At 21.6% G+C, this 21,138-nt stretch overlaps 3 protein-coding genes across 3 annotated transcripts; all 3 read left to right on the top strand. All coding sequences in view use genetic code 6, as the record gives it.

Annotated features, from left to right (window-relative positions):
- Positions 1–963: 963 nt before the first annotated feature.
- TTHERM_000070776 (cation channel family protein) lies at positions 964–5,394 on the top strand (the record flags this gene model as incomplete). The annotated part of the gene is made up of 11 exons (XM_012795561.1): positions 964–1,726; positions 1,779–1,818; positions 1,874–1,920; positions 1,979–2,161; positions 2,217–2,290; positions 2,349–2,564; positions 2,614–2,774; positions 3,190–3,417; positions 3,499–3,566; positions 3,631–3,771; positions 3,988–5,394. The coding sequence occupies exons 1-11, from the start codon at positions 1,010–1,012 to the stop codon at positions 5,392–5,394; spliced, it is 3,282 nt and encodes a 1,093-aa protein (XP_012651015.1). The 5' UTR covers positions 964–1,009.
- A 2,536-nt stretch (positions 5,395–7,930) lies between these two features.
- On the top strand, positions 7,931–10,605 carry TTHERM_000070777 (cation channel family transporter; the record flags this gene model as incomplete). The annotated part of the gene is made up of 5 exons (XM_012795562.1): positions 7,931–8,453; positions 8,506–8,967; positions 9,023–9,090; positions 9,146–9,286; positions 9,394–10,605. 5 exons carry the CDS (start codon positions 7,931–7,933, stop codon positions 10,603–10,605), a joined length of 2,406 nt encoding a protein of 801 aa, XP_012651016.1.
- Positions 10,606–12,165: 1,560 nt separating this feature from the next.
- Positions 12,166–20,719, top strand: TTHERM_00070778 (cyclic nucleotide-binding domain protein). Its single transcript, XM_001470662.2, has 9 exons — positions 12,166–13,391; positions 13,880–13,996; positions 14,299–14,478; positions 15,130–15,203; positions 15,295–15,511; positions 16,114–16,282; positions 16,334–16,803; positions 17,330–17,401; positions 17,470–20,719. The coding sequence occupies exons 1-9, from the start codon at positions 12,297–12,299 to the stop codon at positions 20,527–20,529; spliced, it is 5,454 nt and encodes a 1,817-aa protein (XP_001470712.2). The 5' UTR covers positions 12,166–12,296; the 3' UTR covers positions 20,530–20,719.
- Positions 20,720–21,138: the final 419 nt, after the last annotated feature.

Raw genomic sequence — 21,138 nt, forward strand, 5'->3', positions numbered from 1 at the left:
AATAAAAGCATAAATAATTATTTGCATTTTTGATACAAAAATACATAAAAAATCAATATAAAAGACTTGTAGATAAATAAAATTTTAGATTGGGTCTGGGGCCCATTCAGGATAAGCAGCAAAAAATAAAATGTATAATTAACAAATATTTAGATATCTTTTGAATGAAAAAAATAAAATATTTTTTTGGAATTGTAAACTATCTTTTTTTTGATCTTTTCCTTGAATTTATGTTTTTGAATAATTTAGATATTTGTTATAATTTTATTATCAATTTATTAATAAAAGAAAATAATTTATGAGTAGGAATTTGTGATTTAGTAAAATAAAAAAAATTAAATAAACAATTTTTTAATAAAAATTAAATTAATAAAAGCTCAATTATTTGCATTTATGATAAAGACTTGAATGAATAATAAATTAAAAATATTTATAAATGAATTATTAGCTCAAAATAATGATCAAAAAATAATAATTTTTAATTTACTAAACAAAATTTCAAATTAAATTAATTTATTAGCAAAAAAATTAATAGAAAAATACTAAAAACATAGCATAAGTAAATACTTTAGCATCATCAATAAATATTATATTGTCAATGATGTTAAACGAAAAAAAATATAATCAAAACATAAAATAGATTTGTTAATTATATTTGATTAGTGTGAAATATTTTATTTTTCTCGATGATTAATAAAGTATTTTATTTAAAGTATTTAAAAAATGTTTAATTTTATTAATAAAATTTTATGATTGAGTTAATATTAAAATAATCTAAATGCATACATTTTGTAAGTTTATTTATTTATAAAAATAATTTAATTTTTTAGATTAGTTAGTTGTGATAATAGTAATCTAATAGTTAAATATAAACACTTTTTTCTTATGTTATACATAGTAAGAAATTATTAATATTAATATTTTCTTCTTAATAATATTTATTCCTACTTGATTTAATCAATTAAATATAAAAAGTAGAACAAACTAGGTTAAATTAAATAAATATATTATGAGAACACTCTCAGTAGATTTTAGTTTGAATTAATAACTTGAAAATAGCCTATAAAATTTGTAAAATTAACAAAGCAACTTAAACACAACAAAATAGATAGATTATAATAGTCCTGATGATAAAAATAACTCATTTATATAATTTAACTAAAGCAGATATTTCAATATTAGTTAAGATGTGCCAATGATTGGATAGCTATAAAAAAACTCTTTATTAAAAAATTAAAAAGAACATATGAAAATAGGTTTAGAAGGAGACGCCCCACTAAATTCTAACTCTGTTATAAATAGCATAGATTAATTTTCAAAGACCAAGATTGGTGGTTTTTAAAATAAGCCAATACACAATGTTGCAAAATCTTTGCATTAGTTTGAAGAGAATTAAAATTTAGATGCAGAAATGGCAAAAAATAACGAATAATAAAAAATATAAATTTCTAACTCAAAATTAGATAAAGTTGGAGGACAGGAAAAAATTCAGTAAATATTAAAATGTCTCTTCACAGATAAAAAATAAAAGACCGCTAATTCTGTAGTTACTAAAAATTTATCATGGAATTAAAGTTTTTTAATTTCAAGATTCATATACAAAATGAAAAAAATGATTTAGGGCAGAACTCTTACAAATTTGACAATAAACAAACTAAATATGATTGGAGATGTCTGCACATTAAATAGTAATTAAATATCATCATCCATATGGTTATAGCAAAATGTATTTTCTTAAACATAATATTTAAAATATATTTATTTGTTTATAAAAAAAGAGCCATATTCATAGAAGCTACTTCTAATTTTGGAAAATAAGTAAAATAGTTAATTAATAATTAAAGTAATGAATTTTATTTATTAATTTACTTAGTGGATTTGTTACAAACCATTGAGATTCAAATACCAGTTATAGAGCCAGTAAAATTTCAATTTATTATAAATAATAATAAATTATATTTTTTTCTAAATAAACTAGGATTCCTTTATTTCGCTGATTACTTCTTTCATATTTTTCATATCATCACTTCTACTTATAATACTAACTCCAATGGAAGTCGCTTTCGAACCTTTCTATTAACAAAACTAAAATTTTTTGAACTATATCCATTTATTTATCTATGCAGTATTAATTTTAGAGATATTAGTTTGCCTCAACACTGTAAAATTGAAATTTTTTATAGGACATTGATCAAATATAATTTATTTGAAAAAAGGGTATCTACAAGAAAGGAGCAATAATTATGAATAGAAAAGTCATTTTATAGAAATACTTATCTTCGAGATTTATGTAAAATTTTTTGAGATTTTTTATTATAAATTAAAATAAATAAAATATAAATAAATAGAATAGACTTTTTAATATTATTTATTATAACTATGTCTCTGAGATAAGAAAATTTGGGTGAAATTAGGCTTTTACTAATAGTCAGATTAACTAATCTAAAATAACTCTATGAATAAATCGAGTAGTTTTATCAGCTTACTCAAAATTAAATTGCAGTTTCATAGTTTATTAAACTTCTATCTTTTATCATTATGGCAAGCCATATCTTTGGATGCATGTAATATTTTTTTATTTTATTTTAAACTATAAAATTTTTGTAACTTTAGGTTTTATATTATTGGAAAAGATAATCAAGATTAAAAAAATTGGGTCACCATTACTGGAATAAATCAGCTCTCTTGGTTTGAATAGTATATAGCTTCTGTTTATTGGAGCATGGTAACTATTTGTACTGTGGGATATGGAGATATTGTACCTACTAACGCAAGTAATATTAGATATAAAATTTAAAAAATAAATGCTAAATTTAAAACAGGATTATTAATAATTTATACTCAATATTTTAAATGACTAATTTTTAATAGGATAAAATAAATAAAAAAAATATTTTAAACTTTTTATTGAATATTATTTAATCCAAACGAAAATTAAAGAATTTTTATTAATAGGAGAAAGGATATTTGTTTATTTTGTTATATTAATTAGCTCAACAATTACTGGCTATGCAATCAATAAAGTAGGTGAAATTTTGGATTAATTTGATATCCATTAAAGGAAAGTTAAATAAAATATGATTGAAGTCAGTCGACACTTAAAATCTATTAATATATCTAAATTTCTCTAGCTCAAGATAAAAAAATAACTTGAATTTCTATTTCAGTAGTAATAAAAATAAAATATAGAAGGTTAAATGATACTTGAAAATATTAGCTATAATTTATAGTGCCAATATAAATTAGACGTTTATAGCAAGCTTTTAAAAAGTAAAGAGGAGTTGAAAAATATTTTTTCTGACTAGTTTATTGATGAGATTAGTTTGAAAATTGAAGAAAAGACATTTATGCCTGAAGAAATTATTTATACCAAAGGAGATCCTTCAGATAAGTTCTTTATTATAATTGAAGGAAAGGGTATTAAATAATTAATTAATTAATTAATTAACTAAATTATATAATATATTGAAACTATTTTTATGATATTTATATATTTAGTTGAGCTATTGCCCATAGAATCTTAATTAAAGTAGCAAATATCTCCAAGTCTAATTTAATTTTTACATGTAACTTAAGTCAATCAATTAATTTTTTTAAATCCAATTTTTTCTAATTTTTTTGAATGAACAGAAAGGAGATATCTTTGGATATGAAGATTTTATTTGCCAAAATACAAGAAAATTCATAGCAGTCTCGAAAACAAAAACATATGCAGGGTTAGTTTCTTACTAACAATTTTATGACATCCTGAAAAAATATTCAAAAGAATATGTAATTTATTTGAAATTAAATATTTGCATTTTTTATCAACCAGGCTTTTATTAATAAATGAAACTATTTTAGAAAAATGAACATTTCTTGTTTATTTTATCTCTTTATTGAATCTTAAACTTATACATTTCATTTTCATTTTAAAACTATCTTTAAGATTAATTAAGGGTGATACTTAAAAATAAATGATGAAATAAAATTGTTAAATATTAATAGGAAATATTTTGTATGATTAGAGATAATGCAAATCATCAAAAAATATTAGATACATCTGTAAATATGAAATGTCTTTGCTGCCACTAGAAGGATCATTAAATAGTATATTGTCCTTGCATACATTTTACTGCGAACACTAAAAGTTTAATTAATAAATTTAAATATTGCAAAGACTAGAGAAGATAAGAGTATTCTAAAAGAAAGTGTAAAAAACTTAAGTCTACTTAGCTGCTTAAAGAATTAATAAAAGCCTAAATAAAAATATCTTAGAACACAGAACTTTTGAAAGAACTCAAAAAGGGAATTGAGAAAAAAGAAAAAGATTAATAAAATATAAGCTCTAACTCCAGCTTATTAGAAAACTCAGATAGTTCTACAAGTTCATCAAATTAAACTATTAATTAACAATAAGGTGATATCTGCGGCAGCTAAAAAAATATTAATGAAATTAAGTCTCACACTAAAATATTATAAGAATAAGAATTATAAAATCAAGAATAAATTTAAAAGTCTATTTCAAACGCTGATACTAATTCTATATAAAATAAAACTTTTAACAGCATTAATTTAGAGGAAAACATACTTAAAAAATCTAAATAACTATAGTTCATCAAATAAAAAAGTAGAGATTAACTTAAATAATAAGTGTAAGCATAAATACAAAATAGTATTTTAATAAATGAAAATATCAGCATACATGAGCCAACTGAAGGCTCAACATATCAAAAGTAAGAAGAGCAAGATTATATTGAAGGTGTATTAGAAAAAAAAAGCTAATAAGAGATTTTAGAATACAACATGAACTGCTTAGATTTAAAGAGTTTTAACAACTTCAATTAAATTTAATTTGAAGAAAAACCTCCTTCATCAACATATTTTCCAGATCAAAATAACAAAGCAATAAAATTCTAAGAAGACAGTTAAAGCTAGAATTCAAAGTAACAATAACAATTATTATCTCATCATCGCCAAAGTGTTTCAAAACAACATGTGAAGAGAAAAAGTGAATATTTTAAAAATAAGAAGGCCATTTAAACAATTCAAGAATTGCAATACGAAATTATTTAAAATATAAAACTATAAATGTCTCCTAAAATTTAAAAATAAGATGAAGATCCTGGTCTTTAAAAATTAGATAAATTTTAATAATTAAACGAATACTAATTCGCTTATCTTAATAAAAGGAGAGAAGATATGAATTAAAGGTTTTAATAAGAACGACACAGCAAATTATTATTAGAAAATAGTTTTTTTATCTTTGACTCTCTAAAGAGTTACAAGCATTATTTTCCTCATAATAACTTAAGTCAAGTTTTATCTTCTCTAAGTTAATATAAGTTAAAGAAAGGTATCCAGCAAAAAAAATTACTGATAAAAAAAGCATTTAAATCTAAAAAAATTATTTGATTCGTTAACTTTATTTTTTTTATGCCTAAAATATATTTTTGATCTTGTGGAAACTTAAAATAATTTATTTAAAGAATAAGTTAGAATATATTAATTTTTAAGAAAAAATAATTATTTTAATTAAAAATATCAAATTTATTTAATTTTCACTCTCTTTAAATTTGAGAAAAAAAATATTTTGTTTGACTGAAAATAAATTAATGATATAAAAATTTTAAACAAAGTAAATGAATTAATTCCTTAACATTATTTTATTTTAAGTTTATATAAATATTTTAGAGATGTTAAAAATATTTTATTGTAAATTTTAATTATCTTAAAGACCAATTTATTGAATGATAACTGAAAATAATAATATAATTAATAAAATTCGGTTAGAATTTTCAAAAAGCAGAAACTCTAAATGCTGAGCTAATATGATATTACTGCCATAAAATACTAATTTAAATATTATTTATCATCAAGCCATTATTAAAAAATTTTGCTCATTGCTATTAAATTTTACAAGCTTATTGGTGATTTTTATTATATGAGAAATTTAATATTAAATAAGTAAAATTAGTATTTTATTTAACATACATACTTAAATTTCAATTATTTTTAAAATTTATTAAATAGTAAATACACTTTTAGATTTTATAAAACGAATAAAAAGAGAAAATTATATATTTTTTGATATTATATTTTATTTTAAGTAGATGATTTAAGAAATTTCATTGTTTTTTATAAATATAAATTTCCAGTTGAAGCACTTGTTTTAGTTTTTTTATTTTTTTACTATTCTAAATTTTGAACAATATATAGAAATATCAAAATTAATTAATAAAACACAATTAAAAAAGTCTGAATTTTGGGGGTTAATAAATAAACAAATAAACTATCATAAATATAAATAATAATCAAATAACTTTTTTAAAGTAATTTGTTAATATAGGTTAAAAAATAAAGTCTTATTTACTTCTACTATGAGAAAAAATGAATAGCAGCAACTCAGCTATTTTGCAGAGAGCAAAATTTAATCTTAAGAACTGCTAGAATAGTCCAAATTAGAAAATTTAATTTAAAATAATAGCCCAATAAATAGATTTGATCTTCAATATTATCAAAAGAGAAGTGATACATCCGATATAGAAAATATTATGGTGAATGATGATTTATTAAAAGGAGCTAAAAAGCGCCAATAATCTTTATTTATGAAAGAACCTTTAAAATGTAACACAGCAGGTTAAACATTAGTATTTTAATCAGATTTCAATTTAGAAAATTAAAAGTAGCAGTAATAGCATGTATAAAATAAAATTTTATCCTTGTAAAATTCTAAACAGACTATTTAGCTAGAGAATTAAGATTAGAAATGCGATCAATTATAATTATCCTTAACTAAACAGCAAGCTAAACATGCTGAAAACCCTTAAAATATTTAAAATTAATTTATTTAGCTACTGCATCAAAAGCAGTAAAAACGAAATAGTAAGATTGGACTATGGAACTAAAGCTTTTTGATAACAAAATTCATGAGAGCTATAAAGGGAATGATTAGTGGGCGATTATTGAGTAGCTTAAATATTTAAATTCTATAGGCTATACAAGATAATTCAATTGATCTTAATTCTTAGATATCATTTTTAAAATAAGTAAATATAAAACTTTAAATTGTATTACAAAATGATTTTTGTTAATTAAACTCATTTTTGTAAAATTCAAAGATTTCATTATTCATTTTAACTATTTATAGGATTAAAAAAATAAGAACTCTACTTTTAAAATAAGATTAAATAGTAAATTTTTATTAAGGCTAAATTAAATATTGATCATGTGTAAAAAATTATTCAATAGAGCTCCTAAATTGCAAAATTTTCAAATTGTGCTCATAAACCTTAGAACCAGTAAAATTGTTTTTTAAGCTTCACTTTTTATTTAAAAATTCATTTTAATTAAGGATGGTCACTTCAGTTTAGTCTTCGACATTATTTTTTTCTTTTCAACTTTGACTACTATTATTACTGTGCCTATAGAAATAGCATTTTTTAATTTTCTCAAAAATGAAATAAAAATAATAGATTACTTCTTCATAATTTCTGCCTTTTTGTTCATACTTGAAATTCTTATTTCTCTTAGTAAAGTAACAGTTAAAATTAAAAAAATAATTTTTTCCCTTTATATAGTATCAATAATTTGTTATTTCTTGTCAAATACAAATTAATATTTTATATGTAAAATTACTCACCTTAATTCCTCATTAATTAAGGCAACCTTTTATTAAGGCCATTTTAGAAAATTTTTGGTATTCTGGTGGCCTTTTTCTTTTTTTTTGAGAAATTAAGGATAAATAAAGGCTTTACAGTATTTATAAATATGAAAACTGTAGAAAATTGAATAAACGTTTGTATTTATTGATAATTAAATTAACTAATTTAATATTATATTATTTTGAATTAGAAAAAAAATAAAATAAATTATCAATTTATTGATTTAATAGGGAATTTATGAATATGGTTAGGTTATTAAAGATAGAAAGAAAATACTGGTTAACTATATGAAAAATAGATTTAAGTATTGTATCTATTCAAATCTAATTTTTTAATAATTTTTATTTTATTATAGGATAGACTTATTACTTCTTATTTTAATTTGTTTTTTCTGGACCAATAGATCTCCTTTTAAAATAGTTGTTGTAATCTTGCGTATCCCTGCTTTAAAATAGCTATCTGAAAATATTGAGCAGCAATTACAATTAAATAGGTAGTAAATCACAATAATATAGTATTTGAAGCTTGTTTCAATTATAGTCATTATGTCTCATATTTTTGGATGCATGTATCTAATTTTAATTTAATAAATTATAAAATCATTGATTTATTCAATTTTTTTTTTTTTCCTTAATTTTGAAAGGTTTTATTATATTGGAGCTTATTATAATCCTTCAACTGAAAATAATTGGGTCCATTCTTAAAATCTAGAAGATAAAAATATGGTAGATGTTTATATTGCTAGTTTTTACTGGGCAATAGTAACTATGGCAAGCATAGGATATGGAGATATTGTGCCTATGAATATTTGTATATTTTATTTACTTAAAAAATAAAATTTAATATTTTTTTAATTAAATAGATGAAAGAATTTATGTAATTTTTATGGTGCTAGTGAGTAACTCAATAACAGCCTATACTATTAACAAAATAGGAGAAATTCTCGATTAATATAACATACATGAAAAGTAAATAAAGCAAAAAATGATGGAAATCACTAAATAATTAAATTAAGCAAGCATTTCCAAGTAGCTTTAAATTAAGATAAATAAATAACTAGAATTTTTATTCTTTCATCAGCTGTAGGAAAACTATTCTATTAGAGATATTTTATAAACTCTAAGCTTAAATTTGTAGTGTCAATATAAAATAGATGTTTTTGGTAAGTTTATTAAAAACTAACAAGTTTTTAATCAAGTATTCTCTGAAGAGTTTCTATAAGAAATATCTTTAACAGTTGTAGAGAAATCTTTTATGCCAGAAGAAATAATATTTGCAAAAAACTCTGAGCCAAACTAATTATATTTAATTTTGAATGGTGAAAGTAATATAATTATAAACTAAATTTTATTACTTTTAAAAAATATTACTTTAAAAAGTTGAACTCAATATGTTTGAAATGCAAGGAAAACAAGATAATTGGAAAGGAAATATTTCAATTTATAAAGTAAGATAATCCTTTTGTATATAACTTGCTTTCATTGCTAAAATAATTAAAATAGAAAGGCGATATTCTTGGATATGAAGAATTTATAAGTGGCGATTAAAGGAAAAATAATGCTACTGCAAAAACAGTTACTAATGCCGGCTGTATTGATTAAAAATAATTTTTAGAAATAATCTAAAAATTCCCAAAAGATCATGTAAATATAACTTTTTATTCTTCATTTGCACTATGCATTAAAAATTCACTTTTATTTATTTTATAAAATTTCATGAAATTAAATTTCAAAACTTAATAAAATTGTAGGAAATTTTTTGTATGATGAGAGATAAGTTGGTAATCTATAAAGAACGAAATAAATTGCTATAAAGATTAAAATGCGCTTGTTGTAAATAATCAAACCATGATACTTAGTTTTGTCCACTAGTTCACTATATGCCACGTGAAATTTCTTTGATATTGAAAAGCCAATACTCAAAAAATTAAGAAAGGAAATTTTGTAAAAGGAGAAACTAAAAATAAAAAGCATATACCTAAATAAATGAAATAAAGTGTTTTATAAATTAATTATAATAAGATAGTGATATATATAACAAATTGTATTTCGAGTACAATTCATAATTAGAAGAAAAAAAGTAAGACTCTCTCCAAGATGTAATAAAAGAATTAGACAAGAACTTTGAATAATAGGGTATTAAGTTTAGTAACAATTTTATTGTATCAAGTAAAGATATAATACAATATGAAGATCAAATTAAAGTTTTATAGTTTTAAAAATACAAGAATAAATAAAAGTAACCAGATAATAATTAACAAGACAATCAGAAATTAAATTATAAAAGTAATATGTAAATCAAAACAAATGATATGAATGATGATTCAGGTACAATCAAATTTAATACAGAAAAAAATATAATTTTGCAATAATAACAGCCATAAAGTGATTTTAATGAAAAAGATTCTATCAAAATTTCTTATATTAATTTAGAGGTTTAAAATAGCAGCTTAAAAGCTATTGAGGATTCACCTAAAATATAATACGTTTAAAATACTCCAATTACATATGATTAAGACAACCCCATTTCAACAATATTAAAAAATGGAAAAGGTCAGACTATTTAATCAAATGGAAAAATATATATTAAAACTATATCAAGTGATTAAAAAAAGGGAATTTCAAATGATTAAATCCTTAGCAGTCATCTTATAGTTGATGATTAATGTAAAATGGAGATGAATAATTAATAAGATGAATTGAATGTTGCCAAAAAAGTAAACTTCTCAAACCAATTAACATAAAACTATTAAAACTTGAGATCAAAAGATTTAAAAGGTGAAAAGTTTCAACCATCTAAGGTTGAGTTTGAAAACGAAGTTTTTATTGGACTTGATATGTATAAAAACTTTGTTTACTACTTTCCTCATAATAATTTAGAATAAATACTTATTATATATAATAAATTGAAAACTAAAAGAATTTTTAAAAAGATTGTTAACAAAAGATTCTAAAAAAGATGATATTTTTATTCCTCAATATACTATACTTCTTCTCTACTTCTAACCTATTAATATGACCCTTTTTACAGTTTTTGAGCAATACTTAATAAAATTTAGATTTATTAAATAAATTAAACAATAAAATGATTAAATGATAAATTAAAGTAAACAATTTTTAAAAAAGGTGAAATAATTCTCTATATATATTGATTCAAAATTTAAAAGTAATCAAAGCATTATTTATTGTGTAGAGTATTAATGTACTCTATTTATATTTATTTGCTTTTTGTTTTGTTAAATATGGCTGTATTTACAATTCAAAAATATATCTTATTTATTTATTGATGTCTATTATTTATTTAAGATCTCTTTATTATTTTAAATTTTAAATACACTCTTCCTTTCTAGTTTAATTTAAAATTCTTAAATTTAGTAAATTAATAATAAGATTTAAACAAAATATTTTATTGATAAATTATTTTTTTAATTATTTTTCTATTTTTTGAATAAATATTAAAAGGTAGAGACATATTATTTTAAAAAAATAATGGCAATTAAATTAGTGATTAAATCTAATTTGATTATTTATATTGTGTAAATATTAATTTATACTTTAATAGTTGATATTACTTATTATATTTTATGATAAAAGTCTTTGAAAAAATATTTTATACTTAAATTTTTATTTAATTAGAGAAAAACAAAAGGAATAGTGGAAATTAATTTTTTTTGTTTCAGTTTATTACTATTTTTCGTTCGAATCAATTAACAAAGAAGTTAATTTATTAATTTTTAAAATTTTCATGAATTAGTTATTTTGTTTAGATCTGACTTTTAACATAAAAATTATGTACTTTCAAATAAATTGCTTATTTTTAAACAAATTTTTATTTACGTAAACTGTTTTGAGCAATTAATTCAAGTAAAAAAATAATTTGAGTTTAAAAAATTTCGATTTTTAAAAAAGGAATAGCTTAAATAATTGGTTAGAATGAGCTACGCAATAATAATATTTTTGCTTATCTAAAATATTTTAATCAAATTGAATAAAATGATTATAAATAAAGAAATGTTAATCTAATATATTTGCTATTTTACTTTTAATATGAATAAATGCTAGATTTTGAAATAAAAATAGCATTCAAGCAGTGCGTTTAAATGCAGATTTAAATGTTTTTACCATGTGATTAGCTTTGCAAGCAATTCATTCAATTTTTAATTAGAAATAAATGTATAGATTGAATAGAATTAATTTAATTAATTTTTTAGAGTAACTAATTTTAATTATATGTTAAAATAGAAAAAAATAGTAGGGGTTAGTATTCAGCCAAAAAAGCAGTCGGTATAGATTGCTATGTTAACAATTCAACAAAGGAGAATCAGTATATTTTATTGAAATTGATAATTAAATGTTTGTCTGGCTGGATCATTCATTCATTAATTATTTAATTAACTAATAAATTATTTATAGTTTTTCCTCTATTCAATATATAAATTAGTATTGTTACTTTGTAAAAAATTTGATATATTAAAAGAATTCATTTCTAAATAATCAAATTCCTTAATAATTAATTAATAAAGAAAAGGAATAATCACTACTAACAAAAAGTAGCAGTAATTCAAAGATATAAATACTAAAAAAATCTCTATATAGATTTACAATTAAAAACCATATTGCAGGTAAAACTAACACTACGAAAGTTTAATACCCCATGCATAGCATAGCAAACTCTAGCAAACATGATTCTATTTCCATGTTTAATATAAAGAGTCATTAAGAGCTAATGGGAATAAAAAGAGATGTAGATTATGATTTTTAACATCAATATTAGAATGATAATTATAATTAAACTAATTATGGAGGAATTTTTAAAGGGGAGAAAATTGATCCTAAAATAAATAACAGCGAATTACTTATAAATTCAATGATAGAAGAATAAATTCACAAAAACAATAGCAATAACTAAAGCCAATATAATAATAACATGCAAGAGTTATAGAGTCCTGTAACTTTTAAAGAATTCACTATTATTTCTCCTTAAAATACTAAAGACTAGATAGTTAGTAAATATTAGTAAAGCTATTAAGAAGATATCACCAATAGCTATTAAAATAAAGATGCGATAAAGGTATTGGATTCTTAGAATGATTTCAATATAAAAAGTAATGAAAACTTAAACCATTTAAGCAATATAGAACTTAAAAATAAAAGTAGTTTTGAAGAATAAACTCATGAGTACTAGAGTGAAAAAACAAAAGACTTTCATTTATAGGGTTAATTTAATTCGAAATTGTAAAATAGAACTTCTTTAATTAATAATCACATAGGCATCTCATCTCCATTTAAATAAGATAACTAATCATAATTAAATGGAAAATTTATTTATAGTTTTTAAAATGAACCAACAGATGAAATGAGTAACTAAAATTTGCATTTGGCTCAGAGAATGTCAAGAAATCCTTCATTTAGAATTGATCATAATTCTATGGTTGGAAGCTAAAAACTGTTAAATAAAAATCATGCTTCGAATATGAATATAGGATAATTGAGTGAAACTTAGCATCATTAAAAATCAGAATATAAAAAAAATAGCATTACAACCACTTAAAATACAAAAAATATACAAAAATAATCTAATATTTATATCCTTTCCATCCTTTGTTTGCGTGTCATTAAATTTGCTAAAAATTTGTTTTATTTTTCCTAAAGATAGCAGTTCAAGCTATTGAATTAGATGAAAATTAAAATAATTGGTGATTCTGCTTCATTCTATAAGTACTTCTACTACTCTGGATAACTAAAATAGGTATCAATTCGTCTCTTCTTTAACAAATTATGATTATAAACAATACTTAAATATAGCTGATAGAGTTTAATTTTCCCATTTAAAACTTCTCACATATGAAAAAAGCTATTTAATCTAAGCAAAAATCTCATCCATTAATTCTTTAAGATTACAAATAAAATTTTTTAAATCAAAGGACTTTATCAGAATTTAAGCAAAATGAAATATTGTTTATTTTGTAACAACTTTACTAAGTGTAAATAAAATAAAATCTAAGTAAATACAATTTAAAGAAAAATACACAAAAATTATAAATATGAACAATCTATCTCTTATTTTAGCTTAATATTTTCTTTTTGAGATTAAAAATGTTTTAAAATAGAAAAGAATTCAAATAATTCTGATACGCTTACTCAGAATATTTAATAAAATTCATCAGCTTTAATTAATTATTAGATTATCTTCTATACCTAATATAAACTTATTTTTTTAACAATACTAATATGAAGAAACCATCTATACTTGAAGTAGTCAAATATAAATTGAAGCAGTTTGTTTCAATAAGAAAACTAAATTCTTTAATAAGTCGCTGTCTATGTTCTAAGACTGAGGTTTAATTCCTTCCCGTAATTTTTTGAAATTCATTTATTTTAATAAACTTGATTTTATGATTAGTTACATGTGTTTAGTAATTTATCATCTCAATAAAAAGTGTAAATCAAAAATTCCTTGAGAGCAATTAAAATATTGATATTATTTAATTTACACTTTATACATAAAATGTGAAAAAAATCAAAAGCTTATTAATTCAAGGGTATAAATTTAAGTATTATCAATTTTGAATGAAATATAAAAATACCATAAATTCTTAGAAATTGATTATAGTAAATCTTTACTTCCTTATTAAAATTTATACTTAAATGAAAAGGACTTCGATGAAGGCTCAAAAGCTAAGATAATTTGGGATATCTTTTTATTGCTTGTAACAATATTCAACATATTTACTTCTCCTCTTCGTCATTCATTTGAAGCCTATCAAGACAGTTTGTTAACGACTAACTTTATTAGCACAGTCTTTGCTTTAGACATATTACTATAATTTAGGACAGTAAATTAAAATACCATTTCATTTTTTTTAAAAATATTTTACTTAAGATTCAATTCATTTTTTATACCAATCACTCATTAAAATATTATATGGCTACCAGTTCCAAAAATAAATAAATTATATCAAATTTTTACTTACTCTTCAATAGCTTATTTCATATCAATCAAATTTATTAAGTAAAAAATTAAAATTTTTATGAATGGTGTATTTGATTAGAAATTCAGAATTTGCTTCTTTTTCTAAGCAAGGAATGGTTGTAAAAAATAAATGCATTTAATTAATATTTAACATATGAAATTTTTATTAAATTATATCAAAATAAACTAAAAAAAGTTAAATAAAACAAAGAGTAAATTAATTAATACAATTAATTGCAATTACTTACATTTCAATAGAAATATGTGCTTAGATAAAATAAATTTTTTTGATATTTCATAACTTTAAATGTCAAAAAAAATCTTTTTATGCTAATAAAAACCATTATTATTACAAAGTGTTTTTCTCAAATTAATTAAATTATAATTTTTATCCAAAATGGTCAGGTATTGATAAGAAAATTTTATTTCTTAATCCAACTTTTACTATTATAAAATAATGAACTTTGGAAAGTGTAGCGAGCTAAATTTATTAACTTTATTTTAATATAAAAAGAGCTACTTTGAAAATGGACTGATAATCTCGAAGAAAAGCATGATTGTAATGAACTATTTAAAAGGGAAATTTATGTAAATCTATTAAACATTCAATAATATTAAAAATTTTATTTACAACAAAAATAACAAATTTTCATTGATATTTAAATTTTATTAAAATTAGATATGATTTTTTAGGGCTAATTATATTTATATTTTCATATACTTTTGAAGATCTACTATTTATGAGTTATCTAATGATTTACAGATTTATATCTGTTCGTAAGATATTTAATGATATGGAAAATAAATTTTAGCTGAGAGAAAAAGGACTGGCTTATAGCACATTTTTTTAATTAATTTTAAGTATCCTACTGGTCTCACACTATTCTGCATCTATTGTAATTAATTATAATCTGAATTATTTTTATTTTAAATAAGAAGATTGAGCATTTCCTTAACAAATTTTGTTAGAAAATTAAAAATAATACCACAAATATACTAGAAGAATTTATTTATTGGTTATTCTAAATAAAATTTTCAAACCATGCAAAAGTATCTTGGCAGAATTGATTTAAAACCATTAATTTTATATTTTTCTACTTTTCGATGGTTTTATTTAATTAATTTTAAATATTTTACTTGTTTGTAAAACTACTCCCAAATTATTTAGTAAGGAAATTCTTTTTATTTCTTTTAATCTATCTAATTAAAAACAATCAATCAAACACCTTTTTTTGCATGAAGTTAATTTTTAAATATCTAACAATTAATAAGTGTAAATAGAAAGCAATTTTTTAACATAAAAACTAAATTATTAAAAAAAGACTTTTTTTAAAAATGGTACACAATGGCAATAGAATAATATATTTTCATTTTCATTTTATAGTTCACTAAAATATCTATTTATTTTAATTGAGGGCTTTTATATAATAATTATCTTATTCTATTAAATTTACCTAACTTTAAAATATTATTTTATTAAAATTAAAAAAATTCATAGTTCCATTATTTAGCACAAGTCCAGCACTAAAATGGAGTAGAATAGACTTGGCTGATACTTTAAACCACATATGATAGCCCATGGTTAGAAAGGTATATTATTAGCTTGTACTGGAGTGTTATTACTATTATAACTATAGGGTATGGAGACATCACTCCTAGGACAATACGTAATATATATGAATTTTTTTTTCAAAATAAAATTTAATTAAATTAATTAGTTGAAAGAGCCTATGTAATAGTTTTTGCTTTTGTTGGTTGTGGATTATTTGGGTATTGTATTAACGTAATCGGAGAATAAGTAAGAGAAATAGGAAGAGAGAAATCTATATTTAAAAGAAAATCTGCTAAGCTAAATAAATTTATGCATATGAGAGCACTTAACAAAGACTTACAATAAAAAGTTAGAAAATATTATGAATACTTATTTTAAGAGGAGATGAATGAAGACGAAGAAGGATCTAATGTATTTAATAATCTTACATCGCTTCTCAAAAAATAAGTTTGGATAGATGTCTATGGCAAATTGCTTTAACAAAATAAGATTTTTTCTACTAATTTTTCTAACGAATTCATAAATATGCTCTCCCTGAAGGTTAAAGAGAAAAAATTTGGGCCTGAAGAATATATATTTGTTAATGGAGACTCTGCAAATTATATTTTTATCATAATATCTGGAGAAGTTGATCAGGTACAATCCCTTGTTAAAAATTTGAAATAAATTTTTCTTCTTTAAATAAAATTCAATTTTTTTATCAATTCATAAAAGTCTTTCAAAAATTTAATCATTTTAAATTAGGTATTTATTTATTTCTTTATTTTTAAAATTATTTAAAAAATACTGTTTTAATATGGTTAAATAAATTTTCCGCTTAGCTAAAAGTTTTTTAAAATATGAGGAAACTTTTATTTTAAATTTCTTACTATTACTTTCATTGTTTTCTTACGCTATTATCCTTTAAAATTAGTAAATCCCAATTTGTGTAGATCCCTTTTTTGAAAAAAACTAACCAATTTTACTATCAGTGTTTAATAATTAATCCAATTTTTATTATTTTAAATTTAAGGAGATTTGGATGGAATTTAATTTATTCAAACTCCTTTGAATATTTTTATTGTTTATTTAATAGTTTTTTATAGAAAATTTAATCAATTTATCAAGTTAACTATCTACTTTATATTATCAAACTAAATATTATGTTTTTATTAAAAATTAGTATTTACAAAGAGAAACAATAGGAGATTAGTACGAATCCCTTCCTACTTTGCATTTCATAAACTCTTATAAGGTAAATACCTCATACAAATTATATTTAAATCAATTAAATACAAATTATATTTTTAATAAATTAATTAGAAAGGAGATATGTTTGGTTAGTTAGAATTTTTTTCTTAAACAAAGAGAAAATCAACATTAAAAACTAAATGTGTAACTTCAGTTGCTTATTTGAATTACACTGATTTTATAGAAACTCTTGATAAATTCGAATTAGATAAGGAAGTTTACTATTAGATAAAAGATTAGATAAACATATACAAAAATTATAGCAATATAGATCTTAAATGTCCCATATGCTCAGAGTATCGCCATAAAACGCATGAGTGTAACTCAATTAACTTTATTCTATATAAAGAAAAGTTAATTGATTTAGCATAAAAATCAGAGATTTAAAATCGTTAAGACAAATCTATAGTAAGTAAGGAAAAAATGGAGTACTAGAAAAAGAATAAAACTTCACACTCTTTTAGAATGATTGAAACATGTAAAGAGATTCCATTAAGAAGAGGGGCATAAAAAAAAATAGCATAAGATAAATATAATGCATATGTCAATAATTTTGAAGTCAAAACTTAAGGTTTTAAGATTATAGTTGATATATTAGCAGAACAAATCAAGGAGACCTTATCTAAAGAGGAAGAAGAAACCATTCTGCAATAACAGTTTGGTAGTTCAGAAATAAAGGAGGCTGAGAGCTAAATACAAGATGATAAAAATCCTTAATAACAAGAAGAAATATCTGTTAGCGAAGAATAACAGGAGGAAGGATCTAGCTTTTAAAATTCTAAGCCTCATACATTTTCGCATAGTCACTTTTACAATAATCAATAACAACATATCAATAATTTAGAAAGGCGAAGAAGCAGTTTTTTTTCATAAAAGCAAATTCACGAAGAAGTAATTGCTGAATAAGAAGAAAGTCTGTAAAATATGACTTCATTAAATAGAGATAGTAGAAAGTGCAAAACTGTGGTTCTTTTACCTAAATCTTCTCAAAAAAGTTTACAACACTAAGATTCCGATAGGAGAATTTAGATTTGCAGAAGCTAGCAAAAAATAGATTACACTTATGCTCTACAGTCTGATGTTAATCCTTTTTACATTCCATAAGCTTATGTTGCAGATGAAATATTTAATTTTCCTGAAGACATTGTTACTATGGTTTGCGGAAAAAATTAGAAGACAGTTCAATTTTAAGGATCTCCAACAAGATTTTAAAACTAAATATCAGGAAATTCAATATATAATAAGCAGTAATCTAAAAATTCAGATTTAAATTCTTAGGTTAGCAGCTCAAATAGCAGTATATCTCCAACAATATTTTAACCTTTATCATTAAGGCACATTGATTCTAAGGTTCAATATCCTAATTTCAACTCTTCGAGTTATTCCAATTCCAATAGTTTTAATATTCCTTCTCAGTTTCCTATCAGTCCTGTTGGTTCACAATATAAGAATTTTAGCTAAAATATCAATAACTCAGCTAATCTGAATCCAATTAATGTCATACGCACAAGCACAACTTACAGCCTAAGCCCTTCTAATACAAATTGCTAAACAAATCCTAATTCTATAAATTCATTTGGTAATGCTATAATAAACTTAAGTGCTTAACAGCAGCAGTAAATATAGGACTATAACTAAATGATTACATAAAACCCCTTTGCTGCATAATATAACTAACCTAACTCTCCATATAGCAATCGTTTAGGAACTTATGGAATATATCTACCAGCACTATAATAGTTAGAACCTATCAATGAAATGTAATCTAAAGAAATTATAAGTTCGAGTTCAGAAGAAAATAACGAAGAAGATATCACACCAGCAAGAAAATCTGATAAGGGAAGCAAAATTTTATCAAATTAACCTCTCCCTAATGGTCGCAGGTAGAGCAAAGAGCCATCAATAAAACTGCATGTAAAGTAAAAAGATTAATAATCTACAGGTAATTCTCAGTTTATAGGAAGTAACGGAACAATAGGATATCATCATATGGAAGCTATATCTCCTATGAAAATTTAGTAGCCTCCTTCATAGGAATCTATACAAATATAAAGAGGCTTTAGCTCTGAATAAGATACTACTAACTAAGATGATAAAATGTAAACAAATACATTAAACTATAAATCGAGAATACCATCTTCTCAACATGTTTAATTTGCCGAAGATGAAGATGAAATACTATAAAATAATAGCGGAGGAACTTTAAATAACTAGAATACACTTTAGACCTTTGAACAAGCTTAATAAAATATTAAAAATAGTTAAAAATAAAAAAAAAGTAAAAGATCAAATCACAAACCTTCTAAATTTTCTAATAACCAATATACTTATAACTCTTTTGTGAGTCAAATGTCATAATTAAATTAATAAAAAGCGAATATTTAGAATCTAAACGAGCAACAAAAAAATGTTTTATTTACAAGAAGCTTATCATAATAAAATTTAAACTAAATCAATAATGCTACTAATAATATTAATAACATTTTTAATCAACACTAAAATACTAACTTTCAAGGAAGTGGCACTGTCTTAAATAGTATTAATGGTAATAATAATATGAATAATAATATACTTAATAATGCTGTGGCTAATTTCTAATAATAGCTACTAGGAGCTAATAATGGATTATCTAGTTAATTTTCTTGGTAATATGATCCTTCTAGTCTCTATTCAAAGTTAATGTCAAGACAAAGCATTCAAATGAAGTTCAAAAAAGACTAAGATTTTTGTGCCTTGATTTATAAGAAAAGAATTAATCTTAAAGGCATTGATAACATTTATGAAGAAGTTTACAATAACTTTGATGTGATGAGGAATTATACTGTTTACTTCTGGCATAATAATTTTTCTTACATATCACAAATAAACAAATAAAAATTCTTTAGGAAAAAGTATCACTCTTCACTAGCTACCACAAAGCTTAGAAAGTAATCAAAAACAAATGAAACTAACTAAAATAAAAATACAAATAGAACATCTGTATAATTTCATCTGACTAGGGCAAACACAAATCTAATTTAATAATAAAGTACTATTAGAACAACAAATAGATTATCTTAAGGTTCAATATTTTAAAATCCTTAATTATTATATGATAATAAATTTGGAAAAAATAAAATAATAAACATATGAAATCTTATTCAAATAAATTCATTTTTACCCAATAATTAATTGTTTTCTCAAAAAAATCACCTAATTTAAATAGAGGATTTAAGTTAAAGTTTTAATTTTCAAATACATATATTTTTAAATAAAATTTGTATTATTTGTACTATTTTTAATCCTATAAATAAAATATAACCAATTGTATAGGTAAAAATAGAGATATTTCATTTAGTTTTTATGATTTTAAGCTAATTTTAATTTTTCATATTTTAATATTTTTTATAATTAAGTTTTATCATATTTTTAAAAATTTATTATGAAATTTAACGCCTTTCCTCAAATTTTGAAGGTAAAAAAATTTATACACATTTACGAAAGTATTATAGGTGCAAACGTGCTGTTGATTATTCACTCTCAATCAGAGGATTTTTTACAAAAATCATAAATAAAATTAATTATACTGAGCTCATTAAATTAATTATTACATATTTTTAATTTAAATAATATGCATAAAAAATTGAAAAATTGAATAAAATTAAGAAAATTATGTTAAAAGTTAAGGGTATGTATATTTATATTTTATTAATGTTTTTGCTATTTACTTAAAAAGTTTTTTTATTTTTAAGTTTTAACTTT

Source organism: Tetrahymena thermophila, assembly GCF_000189635.1.
Source record: "Tetrahymena thermophila SB210 genomic scaffold scf_8254811, whole genome shotgun sequence".
Taxonomy (NCBI): Eukaryota; Ciliophora; class Oligohymenophorea; order Hymenostomatida; family Tetrahymenidae; genus Tetrahymena; species Tetrahymena thermophila.